This window comes from Mytilus galloprovincialis, chromosome 10 (genome assembly GCF_965363235.1).
Source record: "Mytilus galloprovincialis chromosome 10, xbMytGall1.hap1.1, whole genome shotgun sequence".
In the NCBI taxonomy this organism is placed as follows: domain Eukaryota; kingdom Metazoa; phylum Mollusca; class Bivalvia; order Mytilida; family Mytilidae; genus Mytilus; species Mytilus galloprovincialis.
Window position 1 is genome coordinate 57,476,056 of NC_134847.1, and position 25,176 is coordinate 57,501,231.

Here is a 25,176-nt window from a genome sequence, read left to right on the forward strand (position 1 = left end):
AATGTGGATTAGTTGCATGTATCTAAAAAAGCTTTATCATTTCGTTTAATTTCTTACATTAAGCACTAAAAGACAATTTTGCTGATTGATTGATTATTGGTTGCTTAACATCCAGTGGCAAATATTTCATGCATATTCAGGATGAGAACAAGTTTATAATAAATGCAATATGTAGATCTTTTAAAAGAGGCCATTCATAATGATGGTCGGAGAATTCTTGCAGAATTGAAATGGCTGTTTGACACTTACATAACTGAACGGTATATTACATGTGAGTTTAGGATAGTGAGCTTTGAGATTTCCCCCTCAGAACTAAATCTTATAAATAGAAACTTTCTAGACTTATATCATTTATACTTTTGGAGTTTTCACCTACCAATTTAACTGAGGATTCTCTAACATTGCAACAAGTTAAATATCAAATTTTCTTCTAAAAGACATCTTATTCATTGCTGTATATTTAGCCAGTTTAAAGTGTTTAAAGGAATTTACATGGACAAAAATCTATTTATTGTGTGACCAAAGAAAAAAATAGAATCTTAATTGATAATAATTAAGATAATAGTCTGTCGATTTTCTGATCTTTATCTTAAAAAGTAATTTCATTGAAAAACAAGGGAGATAATTGAATCACTACAAATGATCTTTCTCGTTTCAACATTTTAAACACCTGGTTCTGCTTACAGAAAAAAAGACTCATTTTCTTATTTCTGAATAAACAGAATAAATCTAGGGGGCTTGAATGTCTAAATCAATTTTTTTTCTTATATAGGATTTCTCTATATTTTTTCATAAATGAACACTAATATATACATTTTTTTTTTACTTAAAAGAAAAATGAAATAAAAAAAATGGGGTCACTGTCCATTTAAGCTCACAATCTGCCTCTGAAAGAAGCATACATTTTTGTTAATGTCCTTTTTTTCTGTTGAACTAATAGGAGAAATAAAGGTAATATCGAAATAAAAAAAGAACTAAATAACAGAAAACGCTAAAATTTTACAATTATTTAGTTTATGTAAAGCTTATTTGAAAACAGTAATAAACAAGAATGTGTCCTCAGTACACGAATGCCCCACTCGCACTATCATTTTCCATGTTCAGTGGACCGTGAAATTGGGGTAAAAACTCTAATTTGGCATTAAAATTAGAAAGATCATATCATAGGGAACATGTGTACAAAGTTTGAAGTCGATTGGACTTCAACTTCATCAAAAACTACCTTGACCAAAAACTTTAACCTGGAGCGGGACAGACGGACGGACGGACGAACGGACGCACAGACCAGAAAACATAATGCCCCTCTACTATCGTAGGTGGGGCATAAAAATATAGGTCACCGATGAGTTAAAGAAGATATTTCAATTTTAATGCCAAAATGGCATGATTAAAACTTTTTAAAAGTCATCTGGGGCCAAACCGAATCGATTTTTTGGGTTGATTTTTGTACCATATCATAAAGTAATAAATAATAGTGTAATAAATAAAATTTGTAATGAAAAAACAATTGTTTAATTTTTTGCCGAAATTTGTGTACCCGCGAGCCTCCTAAATATCTAATAAATGTGGTCTACTTAAATATATTAGTGACAACAAAATACACAATAACCAGCCATAGTGACACTTACCCTAAAAAGTGCAAGTTGACCATTTCTTTGTCCAACGTATAATTTAATATTTCCTAAGATAGGTACTCTATCAACAGTTTGTATAACACGTTCATATATTTTAACACAATCTACTAGTAAAGTTAAATGTGTTCCCGATAAACTGAGAGCTAACTTGTGCCACCGATTATCGGCAAGTCTATATGGGAATGTTTCAACACGAATCTGTCGGTTGTGAGTGTAGTGGAAACGAATTTCATCCTTCCTACCACTACTCTCAATTTCTAAAAACCTGGAAAAAAACAAACATACATTTTTTTAAAACACAGATATACAGTGTTTAAGTATAAAAACAAAGAGCTGTGAGACATTTTCAGAAGACGTAGTTTGTCACCAAATATTTCAGCAAAATGTAACAATACTGAATATGATTTGAATACAGTTATTATTGTAGCTTTGATCATCTGGTGTATGATATCACCCTTTTTTATACAGAATTGTATACTATTGTAGTTGTATTTTGGTCATCTAGTGTATGTATATTCATTGGCGGATCCATGGAACCCCCCCTTTTTTTTGGTCGATCAATGCATTTGAATGGGAACATATAGTTGGAACCCCCCTTTTTTAAATGGCTGGATCCGCCACTGATATTTATTGAGTTAATTGCATTTTTTTATGGATTGAATTGTACATGTGTTTTTTTTAACATTTTGATTTGTTATTCTGCGATGATAGTGGACATGGGGCATTTTAATAAATAAATCTTGCTTAATGTTGATGTACCTATCCTAAATATCACTTTTTTTTCACTAGAAAATTTAGTATTGATCTGTTTTCTTCGTTGGTTGATCTCTGTTGACTTCTTTTGTCTAAATCAGGGTGATTTAGAAATTTACATGTTGTAAAGGGACTAGTATTTTACTAGACCTTATGCTGACCCCTAAATTTAGCCCTGTATAGTCTTACTGTGTAGTTGGGTTGTTGTCTCACTTGTAAACTGGTATTTCATAACATAATTCTTGGTTATAAATTACACATAAAGCATTAAACTTTTTTGGCATGTTCTTGCATATATCAAAATCAAAATATACAATTTTTAGTTCAATGTGACTTGAAAAATACTAATTTCTAGTACCATTTTTTCGCATTATAAAAATAAATAAAGCCCATAACTTCCAACACACAAAAATGCAACAAAATTTAATTGAGCATGTGTCTGCAAACCTCACTACAACCTAATAAAACCCAATCACCTTGTTAAATTTCAATTAATGTCAGAGTATTTGACTTCTGGAGCAAATGAAATACCACAGTACTTGTTTTGTCGTGTGCCGTCTATCAAGAACCAGATGTAGGGTGATAATGTTTATTTCCTGTCAAACATCTACAGATGTGGTATTCAGATAATAGGTCATACTTTTAGAACTGATGTAAAATATCAATGAGTGGGGTAAATAGTTGTCTTTAGGGTTAGAGGCTATTCATTCAGATGTTTTAGGGTTAGAGGCTATATACAATGGGAAGTTATGTTACCAAGGTATGATGGAAATGTGTTTGAAATCAAAAGAAATAAATGGTTTCAAATATAAAGCAGTTGAAGAGGGAATAAATGATGGAATGAGGGAATCATAGTTGAACAAAGAGGGAATCAAAGTTGAATGAAAGAGGGAATAAAATAGAAGTTGAATGAAAGAGGGAATAAGAGAGGGAATCAAAGTTAAATAAAAGAGAGAATAAAAGTTGAAAGAAAGAGGGAATAAAAAATTAATAATGTCATTGAAATGTGAACCATGATTATTGCTATGACGGTAGAATAAAAATATGGGAAAAGGTAAAACCAAGGCTAAAATGAATTCAAATCAAGTTTTAAAAGGATCAAGACAAGGTAAAAACTGAATGATAAAGTCTTTATAAACTTGTCATATAACAGGTTAAAGAATCCCCAACTTGAAGTGTCAGGTTTTAATGTATGTGATTATTGATTCAAATTCAGAAGAAAAAAATATTGTCAGACCTATCCTATATAAATATATAAGAAAATGTGGTATGAGTGTCAATGAGACAACTCTCCTTCCTATAGCTTCCTATAGCTACTAAATGATACAAAAAAGAGACAGCATCTATAGCCTGAGTTGCATCACTGACATATTTACTACAAATGTATCAATGCTCCCCAAACTTAACAATGTGTATAAAGTTATGGACTATTTGGATTCCACACATTCAAGTATCTCCCCCAACTTAACAATGTGTATAAAGTTATGGACTTTTTGGATTCTCCACATTCAAGTATCCATGAGAAAGCAGGAAATTACAACAGGAAGTCATTTCTTACACTTTCTCATCCAAATCATTAACCAAAACCAGATGCCTGCATTTGATTGAAAACTGTATAACCAAAGATATATATAAACCCATACACATCTATGGTATAAGTATAACCAAAGATATATATAAACCCATACACATCTATGGTATAAGTATAACCAAAATAAGGATTTCCATGAAAATTCCAAAGATACTGAAGCATGAAGAGTTTTGAATGTAGTTTCTTCTTGTTATAAGAATCCAATATCCATGAACAAAACATTAAATCCTTGAATTTTGTTTTTAAGTAATTGGTACGCTGGTAAAGCAGACAAATCTAATTTTTGTATCTACAAAAAAAATTTATATAAAATCTACTTTTCAGCTGCATTAGTTCCTATGATATCTATTTTCTATCTGATTTCTTTCAAATGTATTATTCAAAGTAACTAAATTTAAAAGAAATAATTGTCATGATTGAATAAATCTATAACCACATCTGCTGAAAAGAATCTTCATTTTTGATATCTGATTTCTTTCAAATGTATTATTCAAAGTTATTAAAATTTCAAAATAATTGTATAAATCTATAACCATATCTGCTGAAAAAAATCTTTTGGCAGTCTGTAGAGTGCTTTTCAAAATAAATTCCATATCTCAAGATTTAGAGTTAAGAAAAAAATTGAACATTTCTTTAAATTAAATATTTTCTATCATTGAGTGACTCAACTCATCAGTTACAAAGGAGGAGTTCAAATTGATGAATAAGAAATCTAATAAATGAAACAAAAATGATATATTTGTTTTGTTACCTAGCCTGTGTTATCTTAGCTAACATTACCACCTCTGAAAAAACTTTCAAGTGATTAGGTTAATATATGACTCCCCGGAGGTGATCTTTTCAATATATATATTTAATTATTGCTCTTGAAATGTTATCAGGGCAAAAATTTCTTTCATTCAATAACAGCACTCTCAGACGTGAGAAATTCCGCCCTTGACAGTCATAAGTACCGGAAACTTAGAGATAGCTTTGCTTTTTTTAGCCATGTAGCTCCTATTTAACAGAAGGTCTGCAGTGATGCGATGATTTTACATCAGAATCCACAGTAAAAGAATGTATAAAGATAAATTTGTATACTGCATTGTATAATCAGTTCTGATAGCCTACATGATAGTTTTGTCAATGGAAACATTCCATTCAACAATTAACACATGGACTCAATGAAAATTATTGTAATACATATCCCATGATAAAATACAAATGGAATTTGTCTTTAATAAATACTGTGGTTTCCAGATTATTCATTCATGGTATACCAATTTTTGTGGCATTAGTGGTATTAGTGGGTAAAGGTAAACCATGAACTTAAATGTCAATGAAGTACAACTTTTCTATATATTCTTATATTCAAGCTTTGGTAATGACCATAAAATCAAATATCCATGAACTGAATCCACAAAACTCAAAATACAATAGTGAGGGTTCCATGGCAGTCTTCACACTGAACTGCTAAATCTACAGGCCTGCAGCTCAATTTTTGAAATTTTTTAGTTAGATTCTGTTGGACTGTAGGTCTGATTTTTACAGGCCTGAGAGCAATTTCACCTCCTGGGCTGCCACTCGTCGTGAAGACTGCCATGGGTTGGAACCCCCTTTATTTTCATACAGTCAATGCATTTGAATGGGGACATTTGGTTCGAACCCCCCTTTTCCACCTGGGTTGCCCCTACCCCTTTTAAAAATGGCTTTGATCTGACCCCCCTTTTTTTTACAAAGAATAGCATTATACCTTTAATACTAAAAACTGTTGTACTTAATCTGTACCTTAAGTCCTGGAATTATTTAATCAATCATATCTGATAACCATGCAAAACCACAACTAAAAGCAAGAGTGAGATCATAAACAGAAATAATCAAAGAAAAGTTATTTGACCACTCCTCAATTGATCCTGTAAATCCTATTTTTAGCCTGTAAAAATATACAACTTCTGTATATTTGAGTTTGTTTTATAACAAGAACCATCAACAGGTTATTGTAGCTTAGATCTCTGCCTACAGATGTTCTCTTATTTAAACAATTTTGATTTTCTATGATTTAATGGATTAGGTCAGTGTTCACCTGTATCTGAAAATAGAACTGTGGGTTATATTACTGGGAAGGGCAATAACTCTACATATGATGATTTTATGACATTCAGTTTAATCATAAGTCTTTTGGTTCTGAATGTCTGTATATAAAGGGATAACTTAAAATAGATATTCAATAAAACAAATTAGAAATGTGTCCATGGAAAACAGGTGATGCCCCCAATTGGATATCATATATAGGACGGTAAAAGTGCTGCTACCTTAATTTGAACTTGATCTGAGTTTAGTATTGTGTATAAGTTTCATAACATTTGGTTGAGGCAAACTTAAGTTAGAGAACGGAAACCAAATTTGGGACGTACGGACACACTAACAGATTTACAAGGGTGAAACTTAAATGCCCCTTATACGTAATGAGATGTGAGGAATAGGATTTTAAAGTCATACTCTTTATAAATTTTTAGGCCAAGACTATCTTCGATGAGTAATCAAATCCATAGCTTTTAATGTGCTTACCTCATTACATCAGAGGAGAATGCTATAATACTACCAGAATCTCCAATGTCTTGTTTTATTGTAGCTAAAAATGTAATCTCACTATGTTCCTTCAACATGACTAAAGCTTCTCGGGAAACTAAATCTGGCAGTGCCAATTTTCTTTTTGAATCTGAAACAGAAAATGCAATAAAATACACAATATTAAAATCCAACACTAAGGATAATTTTGTTAAATTTCATCTCACCAAATAGGGGGAAATTAACCCCTCATAAACATTTTCTACTCTTCAGTAACTGGGTTACAATATTGACATACAAACCACAAACTCAGTTCACATACTACCCCAAATTGTGTGTAATAAAGTATAAAGGAGAATACATGTTAAGCTTTAACTGAACTAACTAGATAACTGGCAGTAAAAAGTAAGAATTCAGCACATTTTCTGCTATGATCTGAACCCTACAGACATGACAAAGGTCAAGGTCATGACACACATCAGGTTCAGTAAGAATAAATGAATTAGTAAGATCCTAACTGGGACTGGGAGTACAAAACTATATGATATGTACACCATTGAAATACAGTTAACATGCTTTGACCTTGACCTTGACATTCAAAACAAACCTTCGGTCAAGGTCATACATAGCATGCCTTTTGGTGTGTGAAGTGCATCTTAAAGTGACTACCTCATTGAATTACAGGAAATTAAGTATACAAACTGCAAAATCAATAAATTAATGTAGACAAGAAATGTTATGAACTTTAGAGCAAAAATTTAAAGTACTGCTGCTCATGTACCCAACAAATTTGAATTAATTTAAGAAAAATCAGATATCTAAGATTTAGAAAGAATGCACCCATAAATCTGCTCTTGTAATAATTTAAATTGAAAAAAAACCCTCATATAAATGCAATTATCCCTGAGTATAGCAAATTATTACATATATGTGACCAACTTTCGTCATTATAATGTAAAATGTCTGTGTTGCTTCCAGTAAAAACTATATTAAGCACAGAAATCAGCAATAACTCAAAGAAGTAGCGACACCTATGAAAGCAATGATTAAAGAGGAAAAAATTCCATGTTTAATAAATAAAATGATATGTATAAATTGCTATCATTTTTATCTTAATTGAACACTAAATTTTCAGTTTAGAAATTAGTTGAACATAATGAATTAATAAATATGAAAATTATCTTTTTGAATGAGTATATCAGCCTAATGAGATTAAACCTTTACCCAGATACAATCAAAGAAAAAGTTGTAAATTATGTAACAGAAATGATAATCCTCATAACTTACTGATATACATCAAATAAATTCTATGATTGAGTATAAATGCATTGTAACTTTGATGCAACATTAAATTTTAAAAGTAACAAGCCTTGATATTGTTTATACAACACAAAATGTTATGCCGACCTGTTATATCTTAAATCAAGACAAACAACTGGGTCACATGTACTCTGTTTAGACTATTGGAAGACAGGGGCAGCCAGTTCAAACAGATCTAAGAACTGATAGCTTATTTTAGAATGAAAATAATTTGCTTAGTTATATTGAAAAGATTGGGACCTTGAACTTTTTGTAATGTCTGGGAGAAAATATAAAATTGGCAACCACAACTAAACCAATTCTCTTTAAAACTGTCATCGCCCATCAAAATCTACACCTTTCTTACCTCCCAACATAGCATTTCTATGATTGGTTCTTAAACATATAAAATTTGGCAAACTCTTTATGAAAGTATTAGATACAAGTCCCTTCATAGACTCGTTTCTTAATAGAGAGGCCAAAAAGATACCAGAGGGACATTCAAACTCATAGATCAAAAATAAACTGACAAAGCCTGGATGATAGTTAAGATACGACTCTTTTTATATTTGATTTAAATATCAGGTAATAAATATAACAGTGATTTGACTGTTTATGTTTTTACTCCACCAATTGCAGTTCATTCAAATTCAGATCCAACTTCAATTTGTTTCATCAATTTAAATCAAACTGTCAGATATTTTTTACCAAACTGCTGTAGAAGAGCCACAGTCATAATCATGGAAAGACACTAATTTTAAGTGCTTCTTTTACTGTTCTCATCTTGGAAAATTCACTATCAGTATTGTTAGCATATTATAAAGGTCAATTTGTAAAACATGTATTTTTGTCCATCTGATGAGTTAAGCCTATTTCAACTGATTTTTATAGTTCGTTCTTATGTTGTACTGTTGTACCACTGTCCTAGGTTAGGGGGAGGGTTGGGATCCCGCTAACATGTTTAACCCCGCCACATTATTTATGTATGTGCCTGTCCCAAGTCAGGAGCCTGTAATTCAGTGGTCGTCGTTTGTTTAGGTGTTACATATTTGTTTTTCGTTCATTTTTTTACATAAATAAGGCCGTTAGTTTTCTTGTTTGAATTGTTTTACATTGTCTTATCGGGGCCTTTTATAGCTCACTATGCGGTATGAGCTTTGCTCATTGTTGAAGGCCGTACGGTGACCTATAGTTGTTAATGTCTGTGTTATTTTGGTCTTTTGTGGATAGTTGTCTCATTGGCAATCATACCACATCTTCTTTTTTATAATAAGTAGTTAAGGTTTGACAGTTCACCTCATGGCCAAAATGGTGAATTCATCAATAGTTCAATTCAGTTTTTTTTAAATAATTAGTTGAACAATCATATATTGCATTGAGTATATTTTCATGAGTGCTTGGTGTGAAAGGAACAAGGTAAAGACAGGGAACCGCACATTTCTAAGACCACCTATTAAAAACTTAAGGCGTGCAAACTTGCGTGATCACAGAGTGACTAATGATATAAAAATTATCGAAAACGATTAATTTTATTTATTTTTGATCTGATAATTGAGATAAAAACAAAGTTTTGTATCAAGCAAACATTTTAAAATAAATGCATTTTATGCCAATTTAAATTTATTATCAATTTCTTACTGTTGTACTTACTACAGTTCAAGGATTAAAATATTTATAACATGTTTTTGGCATCTTTTATCTATAATTTCATTGTAACTGGTATCAATTTTATTGATATGATTTTTCTGGGTCTAAGCTAAAATTGAGAATGGAAATGGGGAATGTGCCAAAGAGACAACAACCCGACCATAGAAAAAAACAACAGCAGAAGGTCACCAACAGGAAATCAATGTAGCGAAAAATTCCCGCACCCAGAGGCGTCCTTCAGCTGGCCCCTAAACAAATATATACTAGTTCAGTGATAATGAACGCCATATTAATTTCCAAATTGTACACAAGAAACTAAAATTAAAATAATACAAGACTAACAAAGGTCAGAGGCTCCTGACTTGGGACAGGCGCAAAAATGCGGCGGGGTTAAACATGTTTGTGAGATCTCAACCCTCCCCCTATACCTCTAGCCAATGTAGAAAAGTAAACGCATAACAATACGCACATTAAAAATTCAGTTCAAGAGAAGTCCGAGTCTGATGTCAGAAGATGTAACCAAAGAAAATAAACAAAATGACAATAATACATAAATAACAACAGACTACTAGCAGTTAACTGACATGCCAGCTCCAGACTTCAATTAAACTGACTGAAAGATTATAATTTCACCCTAGTGTATGCTATGTCCTTAGAATAAGTGCTATCACACTTTCTAAGGTGTTATTCTGAAATAAAAAATCAAAGAATTTAACTCATTGCATTTTAACAAGTTGTTATGACCATGTATGTTAAATAACCATACAAGTTGCAGACTATCATTAACTGAGATCATTCATAGCCTTTATAGGATAGAATAAATACTAATTTAAGCCACCAAAACATTTTTATTAGTGTCAGTTTTATTAGTGTCTGTTCATAAGTTAACTGGACATTCATTTATGTTTTAAAAAAATTATTATAATAGTGTCATATCACAGATGAATCTACTTTCATAGCAGCTGAATTCTGAAATTACCCACCAAAAATTAATAATAAATGCATCTGTCTTTATACTGGCCTAGAAATAGTAATAATGTGTGATTTTGTACTTTTAACAGAATAAATACTGATTTTAATCACATCTTTCCATGCTCAAACAATATGGATTTATTGGTTTCTTGGATTGAAAATTACTTCTAAATTTGTAAAACACAATAAGTGCTTAGTTAATGATTTGTACAAATTGGATGAACAACTTGACGGAACAACTAAATCTTGATCATTTTGTCATCGGCTTTTTGACTTGAAAGACAAATTAATACCATATCTCAAAATCTTTCATTTACATGAACTACTCATGCTTAAAGTGTGTTTAATCCATTTAGAGAAAAAAAATGCTGGAATAAATACTATAAAGTAAGTGTGGCTTAGTTATTTAGCCTCTTAGAACAAAATTTTAATTAAATCTGAAAGAAATTTCCTTCAAGCCATTGTCATTTCCATAATTTATTTAATGAACTTCAACTTATCATGGCAAATCAAATATAAGCATAAACTTTTGACCTCCCTGAAACATTTGCTGAGAGCAAAAGTAAAACACAAATTTTTCCTTTAAATACTATTTTAATACAGTGTCTAATCTCTCCAAACTTGCATCCGTCTAATGGTTGTTGTGAATTTTCTTTGGAATCAAAGAGCTAATATCAAGTTTGAATTTTGTAACATTATTTAGCAAAATATTATTTATGCTCACTTATAGTTCTGATTGGAGTGCATTTAAGCAATGAACTGTAAAGGGGCTTATAAATAAAATCAAGGACTCACTGAATAAGGTGCTGTATGCAGTACCGTTACGCTTTTGATATTGAATGAGCTAGCTAGGGTACTGAGCATCTGTTTGATACAGTCTTGTTGTGCAAGAGACAATAATCTGAAGTATGCTAGGCCAAAATTAAAAATATGTTTGTTTCCCCTCCCCCCCACCCGGGTCAAAAATAAGCCCCGGGTCAAAAAATTATTTTCCACAAAAAAATCAAAATTATTTTTTTCCTGAAAATAATTTGTTTCCATTTTTGGAAAGTGCTTGAAAGCAGAAGGATTGATAATCTAAATAAATACACTCAAATTGAGCACAAACAACTGATAAGTGGCCTGGACTGGACAAGTCAAACCATTCATGTGACCATGCTATGACAATCACATCCAGTTAAAAAAAAAAAAAAAGAACCTGCCTTCCTGGTCTGTTTACAAAGGGTAGACCCGGGGGAGGGGAAACAGACATTCTTTTAAATGTGGCCCTATAAAGAACCTCTTTTCTGGAAATGTTTTTTAAAACCTATAACAGTATCATTGTTACCACTGGCAGCTTATTCAGTGAACTTTAATGGAAAGAAGAGCATCCAAATCTCTACTACTTGGAATAAAACAAGAAAAAAAATCCAATGGAGACCACACTGGCTCATTTCCATGTTCAGCAAAATCTATGTCAAAACCTTAATTTAGCATATATTTTTAGACTTCCCATCATAATGATCAATTGTAGTAGTACAGAAAGACAGAAAAAAATGCCTCTTACTAGCATAGGTACGACATAAAAAAGAAACTGTTTTTGTGTCACTTCTTTAAAACAACCTTTGCAACTTTGAGTAGAAAATCCACATTCCAAAACACTAAAAATAATCACTTTCATATAAACACAGTTCAATTCTCTTACATTACAAAGTGGATTTTCCCAAGGTTTTGCTGCATTCTCAATATAATTTCTGATGCATATATAAGTGCAGTAAGTTATGTAAAGTTAGAAGTGACTGTAAGTGTAATGATGAGACACTGCACATTTTATGATACCAAAAAATCATCAAGATAATTAGACAATGGTATGTGTTACTAAGTGCATTACACTAAAAAAAGACAAGTCTGCATGTATTTGTAGATATAAGTCAATATTAAGTAGCAATTACCAGTAGAACAATCTAATATCTAACATTAACAAATAGTAAGATATCATGCAGAGTTCTCTAAATCTTTTTTCCCCTGGTTGTCCTAGAAGAAAATCTGCTGGTCCTCTATATTATTAGAAAATCTGCTTGTCCTCACTATTATTTATATTGCACAAAAAACATGAAATCAATGTAATTCTAATGTATTAGAAAATCTGCTTGTCCTCACTATTATTTATATTGCACAAAAAACATGAAATCAATGTAATTTTGATGGTGAAACCTTTGGTCAACCACCACTTTTTGAGGACTCTGGATAATCTTTATGTTTTAAAAGTAAGCTTTAAATTGTAACATCTAGCAAGTTTATGAGCTGACTGGTTTAGCTGAGACGTATCAAATGTCTGCAAAAGGTAGGTTCTACGTCAACAGGATGAAGAGCAGTAAATTTGGAATGCCACGACACTCACTGGAAACGGGTTATTTTGTATAGGAGCATGCAGACATTTGGTCGTATAGCAGGTCATTACTGTAGAAACCTTAGAGTTGAATTGCAAGTGTTCTTTTTAAGGTGCAGAGCATGGCACTCATCTTACACAGTCACAGGAAAACAAAATATATACTTCCTGTACAAACCATATACATTTGTAGCATATCATACTCTTAATTAACAAACCATATCAAGTTAATTAATCAAAGGCATATTCAAGTAATAAAAGTACCATCTTTCAATCCTCCTTAACTGAAATCTCCATCAAACAGCTATTAAATTAAAGATGATATTGCTACAATGCAATTTGCCATCACAAACTAATGTTTTTTGTACTGGTTGCCCAGGGTGAGATCACTGACCACCTCCACACACTGGTATCCTGTCTATTAATCATATGATTCACTTGTCAAAATTAAAAAAAAAGACCTTTGTACTCCAAGTGCACAAGATCACTCAGTTTAAAATTTAGTGCAGTTTAAATGGAAATCTTGGAAAATTTTTCAATATTATGTGATCATGTAAATATGCATCCCAATGTGCAAAATTTTTTATAATAAAATTGAGTGAGTGAAAAATTTAAGAGAATCACACAAACGACCTTACTTTGCCACGAAAAACCTGCAACATTGATTTAAAAAAAAACTTTTTTGAAGTCAATCATGCCATGTTTTACTAAAAGTTTAGGAAAACACTGCTAATTTTATCATATTTCTTTAATTCAATTGTCATTTATAGGTCCAAAAGATGTCAAATGGACCAAAATACACATCTGATCTGTTATTACTTATTCCACTTCTCCACTACATGAACTAAACTGTAAATTCAGAAATTATAGCGATGTTTTTAATACGGTGAAAAATGCAACAGGGTTATAATCGAAATAATCTAAACCTACAATTTGATTTTTTTTTATATGAATTAAACAGAATATTTCTCAATATCACAATAAAATTAAAATTGCATTTTAGTCTAAAATGATAAAATCACAATACATAATAATAAAATAAAATGCACAAAATGATTTGTGAATTTACAGTATATTAAATTATTATAGGGAAATATGTTTTAAAGGTTATCTGTACTAATTTTGTCTGTTCAACCTAAATAATTGTTTGTTTCAGAGAGCAGCTGTCATATTATATGTACAGATATAAAACTTACACCCTTAGGACAGCATGTGCCCAAAATGGTTTTTAAATGGCTTTTATGGTTTCAGAAGAAAAGTTTAATTGTAAAACTCACAAAAAAAAGGCTAACAGTTGTAGAGCAAACATCAAATACACTGGCCCTAAAGGGTAGGTGAGGTTTTTAAATAGACAAAACATTTGCCCTTTTGTTTTGTACCTCTAGTCAATTTGAATCATACATGTTACAAACCTGTTAAAACTAAAGCTTGTGTTGTGTTATCAACGCCAGCAGTAAAAGTTAATCCTTGATGTGTTGTGTTCAGAAAAGGTATAAGGTCCAAAACATCTCTTGAATGCAGTTCCAAAGTGGCACCTGAAAGTGCAAAAGTCAAAGACATATTTATCAAGATCATAAAAAACAGTAAAAACAGAATAAAATAAATAAAGAGTAGACAAGACAAAATCAAATCTATACATAAAAAAAATAAATTATTCTGGTTTTTCAGCTTAGCTTAAAGTGAACAAAATTTAATGATTTAAAGAAAATGAATACCAATACATTTTTGTATGAGTATAATTTGTTCATCAAGGGACAGGAATTACAGGATACATAATATTTGAAGCAAGGACATAATGTGTGAAGAATGCTGCCTATTGCTTTATTTCATTATCATTTTCTTTTCAAATATTGTGGATTCATTTATTTTTCGTGGGCACCAATTTTCGTGGATTGAGGAAAACTTTCATGTTCGTTGATATTTAATTATGTGGGGAATACAGGGAATGTGCAATTGGTTGAAAATTTAGTTTCATGGTTCAACTATACCAACAAAATCCACGAAAATTGGTATCAAACCAAAATGATGAATCACAGTAGGCTCCAAGTGGTATCACCCCAAAAAAAGTGCAATCATAATATGATATTTTAATCACCCATTAGTAGGGTAAATAAATGAATGAACACATATTTTTGTTACAAAAGTTAATTCTTAACTAAGACAGTTTCTATTACATATGATAGTGTAATAGTACTCCGAGATATAAAGAAAGGTTATCAGTAACCAGTGGTAGATGTCAATGGCTGCTGGGTCAATGATGAATGTTATGTTAGGTTCTATTCATCATTTTATCAATCATTTCTTTAATTTCTGATGGATTAAAAGATAATATAGGATAACTTAATTGGGACAATCATCATATTGAGTGATAACAATTATTACAACTGACTTGTGCCATATAGTGGTTGTTTTTTCTGTATAGACAAATTTAAATTCCATTGCTTGGACTTGGAACTCAATAAACATTTTGATTCCATTTCCTTACTCTTTCAGCCTGATAAAGCTTGTATGTAATGACTTTGTTCTTGACACAAATTTGAACAGATCTGCATCTATGTCAACATTTATAATTGTTCTCTAGTAACAGAATAATTAACATTTAATTTAGCGTTTCAACTCCCTCAGACAAAGTTCAGGGGCGGATCCAGCCATTTTTATATGGGGGTTTTCCCCATCCAGGATAAAGAGGGGTTCCAACTATATGTCCCTATTCAACTGCATTGATTGTCCCAAAAAGAGAGGGGTTCCAACCCCCATAACACCCACAGCCACTGAAGTTTACCTCAAACACATTTTCATATTCTTTTTAGGTACCTTTTGCAGAATTCTCAAGAATTTTAGCAAATTTGCTTTAATGGAACACCATATGGAAAAAAGATTTCAAGAAGTAGTTATACATCCTTGGATTTCAGAATTGACTTGATGAAGGTAAATCTAAAAAAGTGCTTCATAAGCATTATTCAATAGAGGAAATAACTTTTTAAATTCACATGTGTAATTCAGTGTAAATACATGCATTCATATACAAAACAGTACCTAACCAGTTATAAACCCATCTAAATGGATTTGTAAGTCACATCTTATCAAATATGATTGTATCTCTTTTAAATGTCAAGAAGTTAATGAGATGAAAAACGAGATTCAGAAAAAGTATAGTACTAGTTATATTTAAAGTAATTGACAATGTTAAATGTATCATGTACTAGAATACAATGTAACCTCCAGACAGAAATATTATACATACAACAAAATTGATTTTTAACATAGATGTCAAGTATTTATTATGACCTTTCTGTAACAGATGGTTACAGGTATTCTTGCTGATATGTTATGAATGAAAATTCAAATATAAACGAAGGAATTCCAATATATACTTTTACAGTATAGGAAGGAGATTGTTCAGGAAAAAGACATTCATGCAAAAAGTATACCAGAAAGGGTGGTTTGAGAAAAGACCATTGCTACATATATATCTGTCAATGACAGAAGCAGATTCAAGCGAGGACTTGAAGAGTGACCTGGCATGTGCTTGTATGGAGAGAGTGCCATACTTTTGGCACTTAAGTACCCTTTCAACAACTATTTAAGGGGTTCATTTGTGGCCTGTTGCAAGGCTCAATTTCTCTTCCTATCAAACATACCCTCATTTTCCTGTGGCTGTTCAATTTCCCAACTTTCATCCTGGATGGCCTTTATTTACTGAACCTACATATTATATTTATATTATTATTTTCCACTGGGAGTTAAGCAATAAACAATCACTCAATCAATAAACCCAGAGAGAAAGACTGTCTTCACATTGAAGCTGACTGTTAATTAAGCCTGACTCAGGATTTTTGAAGGTGAGTCCAGGGACTTGTCATTTTTGGCCATGGTGAGTCCAACAGCAAGAAGAAGATATTTATCACAATATAATGAAATAATTTAGTCTCCATTGCCTAACAAAGCAATGCAATGACATTCAATTCAGATCACTTTTAAACTTTTGCTATAAAATGAGTATATTTGTTTTTAACTGTGTTCAGTTTATGCAAAATATTTCAATGTTGATGCATCTGTGGACTCACCAGTTTTGAAAATGGTGAGTCCAGACAGATTTTGATGAGTCCAGGACTCATGGACTCGCCTTAGCGAGAACCCTGCCCGGGCTGACTGTTCCCTAAAAAGTATAAACCACAATTTTTGTCTACATTGGGTATATAACAACACTTCCTAGTACACACATTTTATAATAATATAAGTCAAAAGTATCCCATTACTTCAATTCTCATCACTTTTAACCTTGGATTCAACATCAGAAATCAGACAACCATTATACCAATAGCTACAGACATAATCACTTTTTCTATGAATGTAAGTAAAACATCAAAGGGAATGCTACCATTGAGTATGTCTGTAGTCTATCTTGTGTTATGACTTTTCCAAATGTCAGGTAAAATGTGTTAATGTGATACCCATACCTACATCAGCCTTATAATAAAGTCCCTGTCAGTCATAATCAATAACTGATTAATGACTGTTTGTCGTCATGGAAAATCAAATTTTTTTATGCTGTTTCACTTCTGTTTTTACTAAGCAATGTTGGTTTTTGTAATTATGTGTACTCTATAAGTACAAAGAAAAAAGTATAAATGACTGCCACCCAATGGTATACTGATAGCAGATATATAAATAGCATCTTCTTGGTGTTTTTTTAGTTCTCTGTCACCTTCGTTTCATGTAGTGATAGAGAACTAAAATAAATTAAAAATACTTTGACCTTGACCTTTTAAAAAAATAAAGAAATGTTGTATAATTGCTAAAAAATTAGCTACAGAATCTCAAAAATGGATTAAGGCTGAGCATCAATATGATACAGGTCCCCCTCGTATTTGAAGGAAAATTGAAGGTTTGAATTAGACTTAATTCCTATTTGTAATTATAGTTTCCATAGCAACAAAGTACAAGGGGTAACCATCAGATTTTCATGGTCAAATATATATAAGTAATGAAGATTCAACAAATAATCCGTATTTGTATCACTTTATCACTCTGCCACAAGAATGTGTAATCGTTGACTTCTATTGTGCTTAGCCTTATCCGAAGCATACTGTGACCTTGACCTTTGACCTTGATATGTTTTTTTTGTCAGGTAGCCCTGACATGGGGTTGTGTACAGACTGACAAATTTGTTTGTTAAACACTTTAATGACTACCATCTCTAATATTGTGAACATCTATCTCACAATCTGCTCTGGAATGTTCAGGACACTTGTCTACTATTATGCTATATATCGGTGCGATGGTGATGTCGCAAAAATCAAATATCGTCTGTCAAAATTCCCACAGGACGTTGAATGATATCTAATGCCAATAGGTTCTCCCAACTAAGGACAACCACAACAAGTCTTGCATGACAACGGAGTCGTCGTTCCTCGTCGGCTCAATGAAATCATTAAAAAGTGTCCCACTGTTTGCGTTTTATTTTATGTTGCATCATGACATTTGACATAAATATTCCTCAATCTTAAATTTAACAGTTTGCTAGAATTTGCATGTGAAATGAAACTGTACTGATATCAAGGATTTTAGCCAAATCAGACTATATTAGGACTATTAGGCTGGCAATTGTAACTCAATTTTAAGCAAAGATTCTGAGTAGAGTTTGTGGACTGAACTTGTTTATATTTAATTATATAGGATTTTTTTCTGAGACAAATGTCTGTGACTAAAAAGTAGCAGTATATTCTTTACCCGGTATGACTTTGGATTTTTATAGATTCTAATCAAGGATTGTTAATGATGATACATGTATCTCAAAAACTTACAAATTAGTGCATTTTATCTTTCCCTTATAAATCTATATAAAATTGTATAAAATTAACATCGATTTCCTATTAACACCACTGAGATGTATGATTAAATGTAATAGGATATCCTGCATTGATCATTGTTTCCCCTGATACAAGGTCAAATGGCTGCAAGACCCTTTCCTACATCATTGGAATTTTTATCAATTTGCATCAATCATAATATATTGGTGTACATTAGAATAGATACGGTGACCCAACTTCGGACTAACGGCCTCGTAGATATACGTAATACATAAACTTTTCATTGAATTGTTGGGTTATCTTTTTACCATGGTGGAATAGTTGTACTTCGCTCGTACTTCGGCTTGTCAACTACGTCAAAAGGCTAAAAGTCAGGAACTTTCAATGCCAATAGATTTCGCGTTTCTTAAATTTAAAACCGTAAACAATTTTTGTTACAATTTCTGGTGCCGAAAGAAAAAAACCCAACTCGGCAACGCTTCTGATGATATGCAAGTTAGTTAAAATTTACATTGTATATCTATCACATCAAAAAACGCTAATACATTTATGTCCCACCCACGCATCTTACATAACATAAGCTGATAAAGATATTCCTGGAGAATCTTTCCAGTGAAAATCATTCATTTACATACAGTATACTATCATTACCGACAAAACATCTATTAAACTTAATTTCGTTGAATTAAACAAACTTTAAATGCAGTTAAGCAGAAATATCCTCCCAGAGATCAATGCTATTCGTTTTTTGGATTGACTCATCACGTGACCGAGATTATCTCGTCTGCTGAGAAACTCGGTACATTGAGTATTGTCTGCTGCTGCTGCATATATAAACAGGTGGTTTTCTTGCTGAAGGAATCGTTAATTCAATGTAAAAAGTTAATAACCTTTTGTGTTATGCAACTTTAAATCTTTGTTTATTGTTGTTTTTACCGAATGAATTCGTTAGCACCTGTATGTACATATTCCTGGATGAAATTAAAATGGACTTTTAAGCAGAGCAAAATCATTTTGCATCGCACCCATTTCCTTCGTCGTAAGGGAGCTACCATTTGATTTATAGGGGGGGGGGGGGGGGGGGCTAGGATGAAATTTGAAAAAAATAGGCAGGACAGGAGTTTTGAGTATAAAAAAAAGGCAGGATGACAATTTAGGCTAAAAAAGTCAGGATAAACTAATAAAAAAAAAGGCAGGACCGAATAGAGTGAAAAATAAAAAGGCAGGACAGAGATTACAACTAAAAAAATGCAGGACAAAATTTTTCATCCTAGCCCCCCATAAAAATCAAATGGTAGCTCCCTAAGGATGTCTTATTCTCATGATTTCAACTTTTACTTACTATTCTGTTACCCCCTACCAAATCTGCCTTTAATCGAAGTGTGATCTAATTCACACGCCCTTGAGAATTCGGTAGTTGCAAGCGATATTGCATGATATTTGTTTGTTTGTATCTGAGTTTTTCGGTGCTGTCTTTATACTGACTTATATTATTGGTTGGTTTGTAATGGCACTTGTAGACTATTAGCCATTTGCATGCAGGAAAACCAACAACCCTAGTCAATTGAGATATAAAACGACCCACGTGTGAGATTCGAATAACCTGAAGTGTTTCTCTAAGCTATGTGCTTTAAAATGGAAAATTTTATTCACATCATCGAGATTAAAATAATATGCATTAATTGCACACACACATACAAACTAGTCTTACTTATAGTCATATGTATTCATGTGTGTGTACCAAGCAAGGAACATGTCGGTCCTTAAAGTTGTCATGGTTAGTTAATCTTTGGTGACATTTTCTTTAGACTTAGAGCAGATTAGAGCTTACTCGATTCTGCTATTTATACCCATGCACAAAATTTGCACATTTAGTGATTTTTCTGTACTTCTAACAAGTGGCCATATTGTCTGAAGCAGTAATTGCTTACAAAACACATGCTGGAATGCTGTATACATAAGAATTATATAAACGCCTCTTTGTTTTGATGATCTTTGGTACTGGTATACTTCATATATCCTTGAATTCATATACAAGCTTGACCATTGACAGAGGGAAAATTCATGAAGTTGACCTTTTATATCTATATATTATATTTTATGTTGATTGTCACTCTGGTCAAGATTTTTAAATGTAGTAACTGAGACCGACTAGTAAAACTCAAGAGTTAGGTATGTATATGCATTATTGCAATAATTGTGCAGAGCAAAGGGTTTTTAGAAAATAAGAACATACAGAGGGACTGCTAATATAAAGTACCTCCAAAACAGTGTTTTATTCTCACAAGAATATAATTTGAAAACAAACCAAATGATAGAGCAATTTTGTTGGAAATAAAACATCTGTATAGGTTCCAAACGGGGATCTGTAACACGGACAGGCACCCTTCAACTTAGGTACTAAGAGTGAGCAAATGTCGTTTCACAATAAATACATAAGCAGTGCCGCTTTATGTCGATATGCTCGCAGTCCTGTCATCCTTCTAAGATTATATTCAAATTGAGGGCTACATTGAACAAGTGTTTAAAATTGAGAATGAAAATGGGGAATGTGTCAGAGACAAAAGAGCAGAAAACAGCACAAGGCCACCAATGGGTCTTCGACACAGCGAGAAATTCCCGAACACTGAGGCGTGAGTTACCTACACTTGGCACAAAATAACGATTACGGCTACTTTTTGGCTTTTATTGTATCCTTTATTCCAATCATAATTTATAAACATGTTTACATGGAAAGTATGGAAAGTATAAGGATGATCTGTTTCGATGTCTAAATATGAACTCTGTACCGGTGTGTTATATTAACAAACGTAAAGATAACAGAGTCTAACCAGAACAATTTTCTTTTTAGAATCAATTAATTCGAACAATTGGAAGGAAAGCAACACTAATTTGAAAATAAGACACCCAAAGTGAAACACATTAATAAATCTTATGTTAATTGTTTGCCATTTAGAAAGCTGCTGATTATATGTTGTTTTGCAGAATGTCTACATAAGTTGGAAAGTTCTCAATTTGTTTTGTGCTAGTCTAGCTCATTGCAAATAAACGATAGATTTCAGAGAATGCAAGAGTGTGTCACTTGATAGATGTGTCTTTAAAAGAGAACAGTCACAGTTAAATTTTAAACTATAGTCATAACATATATAATTGGTATCTCAAGATATTGTAATCGATCAGATCGTCGCAGACATTGCATATTTCACATTATAAATTTTACAGCACAGACTATAGAATGGAAGTGCGGAATGTGCCAAAGAGACAAAAAAAAAAACGATCAAAGAGCAGGCAGAAATCAGACAAAGGCCACCAATGGGTCTTCAATGCAGCAAGAAAATCAAACACTTGATGACAGACTTAAATTGTCCCCTAAACCATATACTTGTTCATCAAAATAACGTGATAATAAAATCCGTGACATACAAATAAACCACAAAACTAACAAAGGCTGGAGGTTCCCAACTTTGAACAGGTGCAAAAAGGTGGCAGGGTTAAACAAATTCCGGATTGAATGAGACACTAATTTGCAGTTTCGTGGTTACTCAGTGATGTGCTCGAATAACGCTGGTATATGAATCGAAACTGTGAGTTGTTGGTGTTTTATTTTGGGACGTATATTTGGACTACATGTAAGTGTGTGATCCAACACTGCTGGCAACAATGCACATTACTGCAAGATAATCGTCTGCTCCCAGCATGCAACATTATATTCAGGCCGAGGATAAAGCTCTTTGAGCTGTAGTGCATTTAGATCAGCATTATTACGCGAAGATTTTTTTAGGCATAGCAATTCTTTTTTGTTGATTCACAAAAAATGACATAAATCAAAGGCTATGAAGATAATATGATGTCTATTTTCAAAACTTTAAAATGGCTGAGGTGTTAAAGAAATACTGACACCCAAGCTTAAGGTATGTGTCTGTTTGAATATATAAATACGAAGCCACGTCTGGTTGGAATGGGACGTTTATTACTATAACGGATACCCGGTTGATCGGTTTGGTATGTTACAGAGGCGGCATAACAACTATTCATTTACTTGGTGGTCCCTAGGTATCCTATAGCCATTTAAAGTTGCATGCTCAATTCAGCATAGATGTATATTTAGCCTGGTATTATCCCAAGTATTTGCGACATCTTATGTAGTCTGGAAAAACTAACACGGAGACAGCTTAGTCACTGAAGCGTTAAAATGAGGCCACGATCATATGACATTCTACAGCTTCAAATGCACAATACTAATATTGTCGACCTGACACACAGTTAGTGGTTGTGAACACGTACAGGTCTATTACTTTTCACGATCCTACCGTCTAATTGCAAAGAAACAAGGAGCAAGTAGACAGATTTGTAAAAGCTAATTACTTGTTTCTGAATCCTTAATATTATTTCATATGTATAATATCGTTTAATGTTGATTTATCTGAATAAATATTGTTCAAAGAAAATTGTCAGGCAACCAACCGTCTATTCCATAGCTCACATGACCCCTTGTGTCAGGTACATATACAATACAGATATACATAATTGTATTAGTTTAATTAAAACTCATCCGTGACCTGGATTATTTTTCTATACAAAAGTTCCGACTTTTCTGGACAGCTGTTCCACATTTCTTGCAAATCTGTCGCATTTGTGAATTAGAATAAAGGAACATAAAAAACGTCGTTCAAGTCAGCAATCATGAATATCATATAAATATCGAGGTTTTATAACAAGGATATTAGTTATTGCTGAGAGAATATGATTTAACGGTGCTGGTAATCTATTGGAAATATTCGTTATTATAGAGAAATATTGTTTGTTTGTATAGTTAGTATGTAAATAAATAACACTTTTTATCTCCGGCCAATTGATTCAGATAACATATCTTGTTCGAGCAATGTAACACCTTTTCACTGAAAAATCAATTAACTTGTGAAATGAGTATTTATTTATTTATTTACATTCTTGTTTTTACTTATTACCTTTTTATTTATATATTTATTTATTTGCATTCTTGTTTTTACTTATTACTGATATATTTATTTCTTTGCTTCTGCTGAATCGCAGATTTTAAAATAAAGCAAAGGTTATTACTTGATAGGCTTGATATTCCATACAAAAACAATACTGCTAACGGTTAATGTTCATTACCCTCTCTATTTTCTTAACGAGACAGGAGACACCAAAAGTAACCAAAAATTGGAACGTTTCTGGTGCGTAATAAAAAATACGAAAGAAATATCTCTCTAACAGTAGAATGACTAACGAATTGCAAAATCTTGTGAAAACAGTATACGTGTATTTGCCAATTTCGACTTCACCCTTTTGAAATTTCATGTTCTCAATGAAAGGCGACTTTTCTTGAGGCACAGACATTCTCCAGCATGATTACTTTTGCCGGAGTAACCGTTTTTTTCTAACCTTACGGGTATAGAAAACTTACTTCTTTGCATGATGCTATAGTTTATGCTAATGTTAATTATGTCACGATGAACTGAATATTTGTTTTAGAGGCTGGTTTGACACTGTAGTATGGTAGATTTCCCAACCGTATGCATTTCTGTTTTAATATAACACTTATGATATATAGTTTAAGTCAGATAGGCTTAATGCTATGAATTGACTAGACTCTTTTAAGACAACAGGGTATTTTTCCTTTAAGGTCATGTTGGAATTTATTACTCATATGAGACCAAACCCAGAAAATATAAACAAAAGTAATCGTCTGCAATCTTATCATAAATAAGCAAAAATTGACTAACTATTGACACGACCGGTGATAAGATGAAATTATAAGACGTTTTGACAACAATAAAGATAACATGTTGGTAATCAAATAGTTTATCAATTGATCATACGAATAAATGTACCCACTTAAAACTATATTTGTCCGTTAATTGGACTTGGACGAAATATTTGATTGCTGTCGGAGACAGTCGTGTTCAAAGAAGATTTTATTGGCTCTCTTTAGAAAATGTGCCCTTCAATAATATTTAAACAAAGCCCCCTTTAAGACAATGTTAAGTTCTGTAAACTGTCAACGACATGATAATATACACATTCCAATGCCCTAACCTATATTTATCTCGACCTGAATTTGGTAGAACCGTTTTAGGGTTTGGTAGTGGCTGGCCTACCGTGATTTGCATACAGTAAGAGAGATCGTGGGCTTATAACCAATATTCATAATTGGAAACTGGTTCTCCGTTAAGCATGCATCTTCCTATATCTATGTTTAGGAAGGGTCGACCCTGAGTCCGCTCGGTACATATATGTTCGGTCTACCATTGTATCTTTATTCTTAAACATGTACGTTTGGTTATTCGACTGACCAATCGTGAGATGAAAACAGTAATATTAGCCATTTTTCTTTGTCTTTGAGATGACGATTCTTTTAAACAAAATTAGAACTTTCAAAATCTGGATATTTGATAAAAGGGTCTGGGTGTGATTCGTATTGCCAACGAACCGGACAAATATTCATCTATTTGTTACATTTCCCATTTAGGTTAACGTAAAAATATGTATCACTGTAATACAAAATAGTTTCTCATAAAATCAACATTA

General features: G+C 32.4%; 1 protein-coding gene across 3 annotated transcripts in view; it reads right to left on the reverse strand.

Annotated features, from left to right (window-relative positions):
- LOC143047933 (protein kinase C-binding protein NELL1-like) overlaps positions 1 to 25,176 on the reverse strand; it is a 112,336-nt gene that overhangs the window by 83,586 nt on the left and 3,574 nt on the right. For 2 of the 3 annotated variants that reach the window (XM_076221290.1, XM_076221289.1), the window contains 3 exons: positions 14,224 to 14,346; positions 6,526 to 6,676; positions 1,629 to 1,899 (listed from right to left, as the gene is read on the reverse strand). In XM_076221290.1, the coding sequence (XP_076077405.1) occupies positions 1,629 to 1,899; positions 6,526 to 6,676; positions 14,224 to 14,346 (545 nt within the window). Of the gene's footprint in view, positions 1 to 1,628; positions 1,900 to 6,525; positions 6,677 to 14,223; positions 14,347 to 16,452; positions 16,519 to 25,176 lie in introns of those variants that run through there. The other variant, XM_076221291.1, reaches the window with a different exon arrangement.